This window comes from Nerophis ophidion, linkage group LG19 (assembly GCF_033978795.1).
Source record: "Nerophis ophidion isolate RoL-2023_Sa linkage group LG19, RoL_Noph_v1.0, whole genome shotgun sequence".
NCBI lineage: Eukaryota > Metazoa > Chordata > Actinopteri > Syngnathiformes > Syngnathidae > Nerophis > Nerophis ophidion.
Window position 1 is genome coordinate 29,564,631 of NC_084629.1, and position 14,943 is coordinate 29,579,573.

At 35.8% G+C, this 14,943-nt stretch overlaps 1 protein-coding gene across 3 annotated transcripts in view; it reads right to left on the minus strand.

Annotated features, from left to right (window-relative positions):
* The window catches only part of dachd (dachshund d), a 417,357-nt gene that overhangs the window by 80,680 nt on the left and 321,734 nt on the right, over nucleotides 1–14,943 (minus strand). For all 3 annotated transcript variants that reach the window (XM_061879759.1, XM_061879760.1, XM_061879761.1), the window contains exons 4-6: nucleotides 14,023–14,195; nucleotides 10,619–10,763; nucleotides 10,400–10,531 (exon numbers count right to left, since the gene is read on the minus strand). In XM_061879759.1, coding sequence (XP_061735743.1) covers nucleotides 10,400–10,531; nucleotides 10,619–10,763; nucleotides 14,023–14,195 — 450 coding nt within the window. The remainder of the gene's footprint in view (nucleotides 1–10,399; nucleotides 10,532–10,618; nucleotides 10,764–14,022; nucleotides 14,196–14,943) is intronic.

Below are 14,943 nucleotides of genomic sequence, written 5' to 3' on the forward strand. Positions count from 1 at the left end.
TTAGGCTGCCTGCTGTTCTTCACCAGACAGAGGCTTGTCGGAAGCCCACTTTTATGCGTTTGAAGGTGTTCAATTAGTCACATGTGAGATAGCTTTATACTAAGAAACATCATGTGATCACTCGCTCTCTCGTTGGACCTAGTACAAAAAAAAAAAAAATAGAACCCGAACCATCTGGCTGGTCTAGCGCTGGGTGACACATCTACGAACAAACGGAGGATGACTCTTTTTTTGTTTAATTTTTTTACGAAAAGGCCTCCGTAGGAGCCGAAGGGATACTCCATTTTCTCCCGGTTAATTTAATGCTCTGCCAGGATCGTAAAGATCAAACAAGTGGGGCGATATCATTAAAGCGCGGCAACGTTATCGCGTTTGTCTAAACAAAGTGATGCGGCGATGATGATGAACGGGCGCTAATTAAAAAGCCCGCCATAAACAAAGGCTGGGTGAACAAATGGTTTGTTTTATTCATCTCGCGCGTCACATGATTACACTTGGATGTATCTATCATTAATTTCATTCCCTTCACTTAAAGCTTTTATTGGAATTACTTTGGTTATTAGTTGCAAGGCAGCGGCGACAATCTCTCGCTCTCATCTCGCCGCATAAACCTGCGCATGTTATTCAAATGGCCTCATTTATTATGATAGCTTCCTCATGTAAATTGTGCTGACTGCTCGCCCTTGCGCGCTCCTCATTAGACTAATGAAAACCTTCAAACGCAAAAAAAGAAGAATGAAAAAAAAAAAAAAAAAACTAAACAAGCTGCCAAATAAAGGTTCCGGGGGTTATTATGAAAATTACAACTGTGGGAGCTTTGCGAGGAGCTCCGCCTTCATTAATTCATGCTCAGCAAATTGGTAACTAATTTAGTTGCACTCCTCTGCATTAATGGGTTATTTTGTCAAAAATAAATAAATAAAAATGTTTTAGCAGAGCAAGACCTTAGAGGGAAGGAGCAGAATGTAAATCAGGAACGGACAAGGCGGAGTGTGTCCATTTTGCCGTTGGCGGCTAACACAGTTGAGGAAATAAGGGTTGTTAAAAACACTTAAAGGGGAACATTATCACAATTTCAGAAGGGTTAACTTAAAACCAATAAAAATCAGTTCCCAGTGGCTTATTTTATTGTTCGAAGTTTTTTTTTAAATTTTACCCATCACACAATATCCCGAAAAACTGCTTCAAAGGGCCTGATTTTCACCATCGCTATATCCACCTGTCCATTTTCCCGTGACGTCACATAGTGATGCCAATACAAACAAACATGGCGGATAGCACGGAAAGATATAGCGACATTAGCTCGGATTCAGACTCGGATTTCAGCGGCTTAAGCGATTCAACCGATTACGCATGTATTGAAACGGATGGTTAGAGTGTGGAGGCAGATAGCGAAAACGAAATTGAAGAAGAAACTGAAGCTATTGAGCCATATCACGACAGACAACGGCAACGGGACGAATACGGCGATCGCCTTCTAACATACAACTGCATCTTTTGACAACTGGTGCAACTTGAATCTGTCGATTGGTAAGTGTTTGTTTGGCATTAAATGTGGGTGGAGGGAAAGGTTGGATGCAAATATAGCTACAAATGAGGCATAATGATGCAATATGTACATACAGCATAGCTCGGTTGGTAGAGTGGCTGTGTCAGCAACTTGAGGGTTGCAGGTTCGATTCCCGCTTGTGCCATCCTAGTTACTGCCGTTGTGTCCTTGGGCAAGACACTTTACCCACCTGCTCCCAGTGCCACCCACACTGGTTTAAATGTAACTTAGATATTGGGTGTCACTATGTAAAGCGCTTTGAGTCACTTGAGAAAAGCGCTATATAAATATAATTCACTTCACTTCACAGCTAGCCAAAATAGCATGTTAGCATCGATTAGCTTGCAGTCATGCCATGTGCAAATATGTCTGATTAGCACATAAGTCAAACACATCAACAAAACTCACCTTTGTGATTTTGTTGACTTTATCGTTGGAAATGCATCTGCTTTGAGTGTCGCAGGATATCCACACATCTCTGTCGTAGCATCGCTATCGTCGGTAGTGATGCTACGACAGAAAAGAACACACGAGGGACTTTCGCATCTTTTGACAACTGGTGCAACTTGAATCTGTCGATTAGTAAGTGTTTGTTTGGCATTAAATGTGGGTGGAGGGAAAGGCTGGATGCAAATATAGCTACAAATGAGGCATAATGATGCAATATGTACATACAGCTAGCCTAAATAACATGTTAGCATTGGTTAGCATGCCATAAGTCAACGTAAGTCAACTTGAATCAGTCCCTGTTAGTGTTGTTACACCCTCCGACAACACACCGACGAGGCAGGATGTCTCCAAGGTACGGAAAACAGTCGATAAAACGGAAAATAACAGAGCTGATTTGACTTGGTGTGTGTAATGTGTTTGAGAAAATGGCTTATTGCTTCCTGTTGTGACGTCACGGGCGAAAGGTCATTGCACCGACAGCGAACAATTGAAAGGCGTTTCAATCGCCAAATTCACCCTTTTAGAGTTCGGAAATCGGTTAAAAATACATATGGTCTTTTTTCTGCAACATCAAGGTATATATTGACGCTTACATAGGTCTAGTGATAATGTTCCCCTTTAAACGCGCTTTTCGACCTTCAATGTAGGGCTGGGCGATATGGCCTTTTTTAATATCTCGATATTTGTAGGCCATGTCACGATACACGATAAATATCTCGATATTTTGCATTAGCCTTGAATGAACACTTGATGCATATAATCACAGCAGTATGATGATTCTATGTGTCTACATTAAAACATTCTTCTTTGTAATGCATTAATATATGCTCATTTTAAACTTTCATGCAGGGAGGGAAATCACAACTACTGTAATTTTTGAACTATAAGTCACATTTTTTTTCACAGTTTGGCCGGGGGTGCGACATATACTCCGGAGCAACTTATGTGTGAAATCATTAACACATTAAAGTAAAATATCAAATAATATTATTCATCTCATTCGCGGAAGAGACGAAGAAAATGTCAGCAATCGTCACACACACATCAACCAATAAGAATTCGGTGGGGGAGGGTCATGGCAGAAGTGCATTGTGGGTCATGGAATGCTAACTGCTGTATGCTACTGCCATAGCTATTTAAATAGATCATTCCATCGTTGGCGGTAACTTATAAAAACTGAGAAGGGCTGAACAAAAATGACACCGAAAAGGAAATCATCGAAATCATTCAGCCTGTTGTTCACTATTCTTTATTTATTTTGAATTGCCTTTTAAATGTCTATTCTTGGTGTTGGATTTTATAAAAAAAATTTCCCCCCAAAATGCGACGTATACTGGAGTGCGACGTATATATGTTTTTTCCCTTCCTTATTATGCATTTTCGGCAGGTGCGACTTATACTCCGGAGTGACTTATACTCCGAAAAATACGGTAAGTCAATTGACCAAAAATGTATTTATTAAACAGTTATCAAGCAGTGGCACAAACATTAATGTCATTTCCAAAACAGAAAGTGCAAGATTGTCATAGACATTTTAAAACAAGCTATGAGTGCACTTTTGTGCATGATGTCACTAACATACCATGAAAACAACACTAAATTTAAGTGCACTTTTTGTACAGAACACCACTACAATAGTTTAAACCAAATAAAGTGCAGTTTTGTGCATGATGTCACACAAGATATTTCAATAATTGTTAAATAAAAATGAGCTGCATGATAGCAAATCAAATAGTGTATGTCCTTTGCTATGTGGTAGGTTCTTGCAAACGTTATCTCCTTCTGTTGTTGACTAATTTTTTCATATTTCATTGTTGGGATGTTGACATTAAGAGTTTCAGGCACTCTTCATTCTCTAGCAGGTGACTTTTCTCAAATGACGCTACATATTAGCATTAATGCTATTTTTTGTAACAACGCTTTTGCCTTACACTTGACAAATTACGGTGGTCTGTTCGACATATTCCCGCTTGAAGCCAAACCACCGCCAGACGATGGAACCCCTGCTGTTTTTCTTGGGAATTAATTCTTCCTTCATTTGATACCAGATTGGCACCTTCTTTCTCTGGTATTACCACTCGCACCACAGCTAACGTTACCCATCCTGCTACCTCTCTGCTCCGCGAGGGACGTATACGTATGTGACGTATGTAAGAAGGTACGCTTGATTTATGTCTCTGTGAGAAGGAAAAACAAGAAAGAGTGAGAACAGCCTGCAGTGTAATGCCCGCAGCTAAAAACAACTGCGTGAGAACATATACTCGAATATCAAGATAGTCAATTTCTATATCGCGCAGAGACAAACGAGTATATCGATGTATCCCCCAGCCCTACTTCAAGGTAGTCAAAGCGCTTTGACACTATTTCCATATTCACCCATTCACACACACATTCACACACTGATGGCGGGAGCTGCCATGCAAGGCACTAACCACGACCCATCAGGAGCAAGGTTGAAGTGTCTTTGTCATGGACACAACGGACGTGACGAGGTTGGGGATCGAACCAAGAACCCTCAGGTTACTGGCACGGCCACTCACCCAACCGTGCCATGCCGTCCCGTCATTTCTGCTCTCTGACCGTTAAACATGACCATGACCTTAACCTAAACACACCCTTTGACCTTTAACCTTGGCTTTCCCTGACAGATCAATATGGTCTTGACTTGAAGCATTGATCTAAAACAATATTCAATAAAGGAGCCGACTGGTGAGTTTTAGTCTTCCTTATACATATACTTACACACACACACACACACACACACACACACACACACACACACACACACACACACACACACACACACACACACACACACACACACACACACACACACAACACACACACACACACACTCACACTCACACTCACACTCACACTCACACTCACACTCACACTCGCACACACACACACACACACACACACACACACACACATACATACATACACATACACATATATATATATACATGGCCTAAAAATATCGAGATATTAAAAAAAGGCCAGCTGTGGCTACAGATGTAGCTTACCACCACCAGGTGTGAATGAATGATGGGTTCCCACTTTTCTGTGAGCGCTTTGAGTATCTAACAATCGAGAAGCGCGATATAAATCTAATACATTATTATATATATATATACATATATATATATACACACATATACTATATATATATATATATATATATATACACACACATATACAATATATATATATATATATATATATATATATATATATATATATATATATATATATATATATATATATATATATATATTTTTATACTGCATTACCAAACTTTATACCCCTGCAGTGTAAAGGGCAGCATTAGTATTTACTTAATTTTTTGGACGTAAATTATTCCAAACCAATCCATTCTTTGTTTTTGTAAAAATATTGGTTCCATTTAATTATTTTTATTTTTTTATTAATATTGTTATTGTTACTATACTTTTTAATATTGAAGTAGTCCAACGTGTTTATATATTCATGTAATATTTGTTTTTGAAAGTTGGTTATTGTGTGACTTTCCACATTAATATTTCTATGTATTAGAAATTAGATCCAGAAAGTCTGTTTGGATTTTATTCACTTTGTTTTGTTTTTTCTGATATTGCTTGGTAGTCAAATTGGGGGATAATAAAAGAAAGTAATAGCAAGTTGAATAATAAGATTTATATCACTGCAATATGAGGACGATCTGTTACGCGCACACCCACATATTCACAGTTTGAGTTTTGTGACCCATAAATTGTGTTCATGCTCCTGCTAATTATTCCCATTCACTGCTTCACACCCTGCAAGTGAAGGGCTAATAGTGATTTTCACGTCAGCCTATCCAACTGGGAGCAAGAAGCCCAATGATTTCCACAGTGGGTCTAATATCATTATCACCTCGCCCCACCCTGTATCACCCACTGCTCAACATCACAACCTACACTGCTCCCTTTAAAAACCAACAGAGAATACAGAATTCTATTATTTGAAGACATTTCAGAGAGTGAAGCAATAGAATGGAAACTCCTGGACGCAATTAATACAAATATTAATTCAAGACATGGAGTTCATCTCTTGAACATTATTCAGTCTTCCCAATGGAACATGACAGCCCACACTAGTGTCAATCCTGCATTAATTACAAGGACAAAATACATGGATTCCCACCCATTTATTTAAAAACAATAAAAGGATACAAAAAAATAAAAATTATATATATATACATACACACACACAACGATATATATAAAATTATATATATATATATATATATATATATATATATATATATATATATATATATATATATATATATATATATACCCCGTTTCCATATGAGTTGGGAAATTGTGTTAGATGTAAATATAAACAGAATACAATGATTTGCAAATCCTTTTCAACCCATATTCAATAGAATGCACTACAAAGATATTTAATATTCAAACTCATAAACTTTATTTTTTTTTGCAAATAATAATTCACTTAGAATTTCATGGCTGCAACATGTGCCAAAGTAGTTGGGAAAGGGCATGTTCACCACTGTGTTATATCACATTTTCTTTTAACAACACTCAATAAACTTTTGGGAACTGAGGAAACTAATTGTTGAAGCTTTGAAAGTGGAATTCTTTACCATTATTGCTTGATGTAGAGCTTCAGTCTTTTAACAGTCTGGGGTCTCCGCTGTCGTATTTTACGCTTCATAATGCGCCACACATTTTTGAAGGGAGACATGTCTGGACTGCAGGCAGGCCAGGAAAGTACCCGCACTCTTTTACTACGAAGCCACGCTATTGTAAAAAGTGGCTTGGCATTGTTTTGGTGAAATAAGCAGGGGCGTCCGTGATAACGTTGCTTGGATGACAACATATGTTACTCCAAAACCTGTATGGACCATCCAACATTAATGGTGCGTTCACAGATGTCTAAGTTACCCATGCCTTGGGCACTAATGCACCCCCATACCCTCAGAGATGCTGGCTTTTGGAACTTTGCGCCTATAGCAATCCGGATGGTTATTTTCCTCTTTGTTCCGGAGGGCAACACATCCACGGTTTCCAAATATAATTTGAAATGTGGACTCGTCAGACCACAGAACACTTTTCCACTTTGCATCAGTCCATCTTAGATAAGCTCGGGCTCAGCGAAGCCGGCGGCGTTCGTGGGTGTTGTTAATAAATTGCTTTCGCTTTGCATAGTAGAGCTTTAACTTGCACTTACAGATGTAGCGACCAACTGTAGTTACTGACAGTGGTTTTATGAAGTGTTCCTGAGCCCATGTGATGATATCCTTTACACACTGATGTCGGTTTTTGATGCAGTACCGCCTGAGGGATCAAAGGTCAGTAATATCATGGCTTACGTGCAGTGATTTCTCCAGATTTTCTGAACCTTTTGATGATTTTACGGACCGTAAATAGTAAAATCCCTAAATTCGTTGCAATAGCTTGTTGAGAAATGTTGTCCTAAAACTGTTCGACAATTTGCCTACAAATTGGTGACCCTCACCCCATCTTTGTTTGTGAATTACTTAGCATTTCATGGAAGCTGCTTTTATACCCAATCATGGCACCCACCTGTTCCCAATTAGCCTGCACACCTTTTTATAAATAACTTGCAAATCATTGTATTCCGTTTATATTTACATCTAACACAATTTCACAACTCATATGGAAATGGGGTTTGTATATGTATACATACATATATATATATATATATATATATATATATATATATATATATACATATATATATATATATATATATATATATATATACATATATACATACATACATATATATATAAATATATACATATATACATACATATATACATACATATATATATATATATATACATATATACATATATATATATATATATATATATATATATACATATATGTATATATATATATATATATACATATATATATACATATATATATATATATATGTATATATATATATATATATGCGACTTGTCCAGGGTGTACCCTGCCTTCTGCCCGATTGTAGCTGAGATAGGCGCCAGCGCCCCCCGCGACCCCGAAAGGGAAGAAACGGTAGAAAATGGATGGATGGATATATATATGTATATATATATATATATATATATATATATAAATATATAGTCAAGGTTTCTGTAGTTTATCCCGAATGCAATGCTTAATACCAGGGTAGAGCGGAATATACGTTGAAACAACAAAAAACACAGAGGCTATTTCATCCCTACAAGCCAGTTTCGCAGGTGTCTTTACTCTTCAGGGGGAAAAATCCCATGAAGAGCAGGGAAACTTGGGGATGAAATAGCCTCTATATTTTGTTTTAAGGTGTGTGTATATATATATATATATATATATATATATATATATATATATATATATATATATACATATAATTGGAATGAAAAAATAAATTAATAAAACTAATAAGTAACTAAAAATAATAGTGTTTTAAAAAATGTATGAAAAAAATAAGAGAATCAAACAGAAATTCAACAAGAACTGTTGAATACATAAATAATATTAACATAAATAATGTTACAGAAATAACCAAGTACTGTAATGAAAAATGAAACAGGCAAGAACGATGAAAATACATATTTAAATTAAATTGAATGAAATTGGAAAATAATGAAGAAAATATTACAAAAGTTAAAAAAATTTTAAAATAAATTCAATAGAAACAATAAGGAATTAGTATGGAAAATCGATTGACAAAATGAGTGGTATGAAAAAATATTAAAGACAAATTAAACCGAGATAAAAATTGTTAAAAAAAAAAGAGTTGGAATGAAACATTGAAACGGGAATATTACAAATCTATTTCCAAACAAATAAAATAAAAATTTTTAACTACAAATGAATAATATAATATATATTAAAAAAGAATAAGATAAAAACAACTTGATTAAAAAACAAAAAAACACCAGAATTAACCATATGGTCCTAATTTGGATCATTAATACCAACGATTTGCACATATCTAAAATTGAGGCATTAATAAATGACAAACTAATAAAGATCCCTAAAAAGCTACACCTCCCCAGACTTACACTCAAATGCTTCTTTTTGACCGATGCTCTAACTCTCCATTATTTTTCATTAACACTGCTGAAGTCATTTTTGCATAATCCTGCTAACAATCTAACAAATGGCCAAAAATAACTGCCTTTTAGGTTGCTTTCCTAATGGCATGGAGATTAAACCTTTTAATATGACTTTATGCCTTTCTTTTTAATCCATTCTCAGATTAATTTTCCCACCTTTCATTTCCCTCCCAAAAGGTCACGTTACGGGTCAATTGGACCAAACTTTTTGACCCCCTTTGACCTCTCCCGATCCAGCAATTAGCCTGAAGCGCTACCTTTTTAAGTGCTGGACAGTGAGAACATAATAATCCCCTCCAAAAAAAAAAAAGATACATTTTAGCCCTTACACTTAGCTGAAATTATCTTGGCTAAAAATATTTTTGTAATTATTATTATTTTTTTTTTTATGAACAAGTGTATTGCACACACAGCGACAACAAAACCATTGTTGTCATAGCAATATGGATTAAACTGCGCAGTCAGCAATAATAGAAACAAGTGTAATATGCATGACTTTCACACAGACATCTGAATAGCAACATTTAAAGTGCATGCCAAGGTAGATAAATAAATGCAGCTAAAAAAAAAAAATCATCAGGAGGTTGCCTACAGCCACAGCTGCGACTGCCAATGTTTTCCACCTGGCATGCATTAGATTATTTTTGCAGTTGAATAAAGGCAATAATTGGAGCATTTATGGCAGGGGTGTCAAACTCATTTTTAGATGGGGGCAACATGGAGAAAAATCTACTCCCAAGTAAACCGGACAGGTAAAATCACAGCACGATAACTTAAAAATAAAGACAACTTCAGATTGTTTTCTTTGTTTAAAAATAGAACAAGCATATTCTGAAATTGTACAAACCATAATGTTGTTGTTTTTTTACACTTACATGTTGCGGTTAATAGTATTCTATCTTTATTTGTCGCTATTTATATTTTCTGAATAAATGATGTGATCATGTTCATCAGTCAACTCATTGGTGTTCATTTTCAATCTATGAAGATGAAATAATTATATCAGAATCAAATGACAGGATGTTATTTATGTAGTTTGCTCATTTTCCTCGACTGGGGCACTAACCATTTTGCATTATCTACAAAGATACAAAGAATTGCTATTGCGACATCTAGTGGAAACATTTAAAACAGCTGTTTCTTTCATTCAAACATTTCAGGTTCATTTTTATACATGTCAACCTCATCCCGCGGGTCCTCAGGCCGTACGTTTGACACCCCTGATTTATGGCAAAAATGAAGGAAAAATTGATGTTTTTTTAAAGTTTTACAATGTAACTAAAACTGACCTTTTTCAGCGTGCATCCTTTTCAGCTCGTGGCTCATGTCGTGCGCCAGGTCTCCCTCTTTAGGCCCGGGCGGCATGTTGGGGGACAAGCCCAGCAGGACCTGGTTCATGGACAGGCCGTTGTGGTGTGGCGCTGAGGACGACAACGATGTGGGAGGAATGGGGTCATTTTTTTTTTTTTCTCGAAGAAATGACAAAATGGCTCGAGGAGGAGACTTACGTATTCTGTCCGAGGAGCTTTCTGTGTGGGCTGGCGAGCTGGACACGCTGCTGCTGCGGTGGGACGACGGGTGGCTGCCGGGCCTCCGGTGGTCCTCCAAGGACGGGGCGGGGGAGGGACTGTCCGGGATCCGCTCCTGCAAACCCTGCAGCCACAACACCAACACACCATCCAAAATATAAACATCCAGTTTAGGCCCATATTTGCGCCGGTATTTTTGAAGTCCACAATCAGGCATTACGAGTCTCCACCCAGGACGCTACTTCTTCACCGTAGTTCGCTAGCAGGAATTTTTTTTGTCACTTTGAGAGGCAATTGAGTTTTATATTTTTAGCAATTAAACCACCAAGGTCGGACAAAACCTTTCTAATCAAAGCGTTTTTAAAACATGTAGTGTGACCAAACTTTAGCAATGAGAGCAAAATTTTAAATTGACATCAAAATATGCTGTTTTTTTGCAACATGTGCGTAGACAACGTAAGGAAAGAAGAACATACTCAGGATATTACGCTTAGTAAGCACTTTAAAAGCAAGAAAATCGCAGACATGCACTTACCATCAAAGTTAAGCTGGCTTGTTATTACATTTTAATGTATTTTTATCACAACTAAAAATCGCATAAGAGTGTAAAAAAAACGAGAAAAAAAACCACGCACCTACCATCAAAGTTAAACTGGCTTGTTATTACAATTTAACGTATTTGTATCACAACTAAAAATCGTAAAAGAGTTAAAAAAAAAATAAAATCAAAATTAAATCATGCACTTACCATCAAAGTTAAGCTAGCTTGTTATTACTTTTTAACGTATTTTTATTATGACTAAAAATCATATAGGAGTTTAAAAACAAACAAGAAAAAACACGCACCTACTATCAAAGTTAAGCTAGCTTGTTATTACCTTTTAACATATTTTTATCACAACTAAAAATAGTATAAGACTTTAAAATAAAATACAAAATTAAATCACGCACCTACCATCAAAGTAAAGCTAGCTTGTTATTACATTTTAATGTATTTTAATCACAACCAAAAATCGTATGAGTTAAAAAAAATATATAATAAAAATTAAATCACGCACTTACCATCAAAGTTAAGCTAGCTTGATATTACATTTTAATTTATTTTTATTACAACTAAAAATCGTAAAAGAGTTTAAAAACAAATAAACAAAAAACACGCACCTACTATCAAAGTTAAGCTCGAAAGTTAAGCTATCTTATTACATTTTAACATATTTTTATCACAACTAAAAATAGTATAAGAGTTTAAAAAAAAAAAAATGAATCATGCACCTACCATCAAAGTTAAGCTGGCTTGTTATTACAATTTAACATATTTTCATCACAACTAAAAATCGTATAAGAGTTGAAAATAAATAAATAAAAATTAAATCACACACTTACCATCAAAGTTAAGCTAGCTTGTTATTACATTTTAACGTATTTTTATTACAACTAAAAATCGTATAAGAGTTTAAAAACAAACAAAAAAAAACCACGCACCTACTATCAAAGTTAAGCTAGCTTGTTATTACCTTTTAACATATTTTTATCACAACTAAAAATAGTATAAGAGTTAAAAAAATAAAACAATTTAAATCACGCACCTACCATCAAAGTTAAGCTAGCTTGTTATTACATTTTAATGTATTTTTATCACAACTAAAAATCGTGTATGAGTTAAAAAAAAAACATAAAACACGCAAAACACCAACAAAATTAAGCTAGCTTGTTACTACATTTTTACTTTTTTTTTTTTTACCACAACTAACAATCGTAAAGAGTTATAAAAACAAAAAAACACGTAACGACCAACAAAATTAAGCTAGCTTGTTACTACATTTTTACTTATTTTTTTTTTACCACAACTAACAATCGTAAAGAGTTATAAAAACAAAAAAACACGTAACGACCAACAAAATTAAGCTAGCTTGTTACTACATTTTTACTTATTTTTTACCACAACAAAAACATTGTATAAAACAAACAAAAAAAAAACGCGTACCATCCATCAAAGTTAAGCCAGCTTTTTACTACATTTTTACTTATTTTTTTACCACAACTAAAAATCGTATGAGTTAAAACAATAAAAAAAAACACGCACCTACCATCAAAGTTAAGTTAGCTTGTTACTACATTTTTACTTATTTTTTTTTACCACAACTAAAGATTGTATAGAGTTAAAAAAACCAAAAACAAAACAAAAACACGTACCAACCATCAAAGTTAAGCTAGCTTGTTAATACAGTTTTACTTACTTTTTACCCCAACAAAAAAATCGTATAATAGTAAAAAAAAACAAAAAACAAAAAAAAAACGCGAACCAACCATCTAAGTTAAGCTAGCTTGTTACTACATCCATCCATTTTTCTACCGCTTTTTCCCTTTGTGGTCGTGGTTGGCGCTGGTGCCTATCTCAGCTACAATCGGGCAGAAGGCGGCGTACACCCTGGACAAGTCGCCAACTCATCTCTGGGCGCTTGTTACTACATTTTAACATATTTTTACCAGAACAAAAAAAAAAATCATATAAAAGTAAAAAACAAACAAAAAAAACAATAAACATACACCTACCATCAACGTTAAGCTGTTTTGTTACTACATTTTTACTTCTTTTTTTTTACCACAAATAAAAATCGTATGAGTTAAAAAAAAATAAAAAATAAGACACGCACCTACGTACCATCAAAGTTAAGCTAGCTTGTATACATTTTTACTTAATTTTTACCACAACTGAACATTATATCAGAGTTAAAAAAACAAAAAAAAAAACACGCATTGACCAGCCAAGTTAAGCCAGCTTGTTACTATATTTTAACTATTTTTTTTAACCACAGCAAAAAATCGTAAGAGTTGAAGAAAATAGAATAAAAAAATTAAAAACATGCACCTACCATCAAAGTTAAACTAGCTTGGAACTACATTTTGACCAAAAATAAAAATTGTATAAGAGTTAAAAAATAAAGATAAATAAAACATGCACCTACCATCAAAATTAAGATAGCTTGTTATTACATTTTTACCTATTTATTTTAGTATAACTAAATAGCGTATACAATTAAAAAAACAAACAAAAAACCCCACATCTACCATCCAAGTTAAGCCAGCTTTTTACTACATTTTTACCACAACTAAAAATCGTCTAAGAGTTAAAACAATAAAAAATTAAAAAAACACACACCTACCATCAAAGTTAAGCTAGCTTGTTACTACATTTCTACTTATTTTTTACCACCACTAAATATTGTATAAAACTTTAAAACACAAAATAAAAGGACCCAGCTCACAGCTACTGTATTTTGTCTGCTTGTTTTTGTCAAGCTGCTGCACTGAACCGCTGGCGTTAGCGAGGCGACTATTTTCGTCCGAGCCTTGGCGGAGGTCGGTTCTGCATCGAAAGATACCTTGATGACAGAAGTGACCATCCTCGAGGGCAGGCTCTGGCTGTGGGCGGCGGCGGCCATGTTGGCGATGGTGCTGAGGTGGTTCATCTGGCTCATCGCCATGGTGACGGAGGCCGGCGGCAAGCTGACAGGGATTAGGGGGTGGGGCATCATCATGAAGGGAAGCTCCAGGCCTGCCAAAAAGAAGCAGAGAGAGAGGTCGTTGGTTAGTCAACGACGCGTATGACGGCCGAGAGGGGACGAACTTGGGGAAGTCGGCGAAGAGACGCCGTTAATTCGCCGATTTAGCGGCTCCCACCCTTGAGATATCCCCTTAAAAAGTCCAATAACAGTAAAGCTTTACATCTACTGGAGGGGAATCATTCTCCATGTTAACATAACACGCATAAATGTTTTACAGCGGCACGTTAATAATAGAAGGCAATAATAATAAAGAAAGGGGGGGGATTAAAAACTATACACACACTGGTTCGCAGAGCAAAGTTTACTCAGCAATAAAAGGGAATCAATTACGCTGTGATATTATGGAAATGGTCTCAATATTCAAACATAAAAAAAACCTTGAAAGCCGCCAATGACTCGTTAAAGCGCGACAAACACGGCTAATTATATCAGCCGGGAGAGAGCCAGAAATGGACTTTCAGTCGGCATGATAAAAAGCCTTTTCTGCCCCCTTTCATGCATTTACACACATTATTCCATCAGACGCTATCAAATCTTTTAAATAATTCAATTGCAGTCTGCCGACGAACGCCTAATTGGTGGGAATGGAAGAGGTTTAAACGGCAAAGGGAGCCTAATCAAGACATGGCTGAGGAGGGGGAATAGGGCTGGGCGATGTATTGATATACTCCATGTCTCTCTGCGATATAGAAAATGACTATATCGTGATATTCGAATATATGTTCTCGCGCAGTTGCT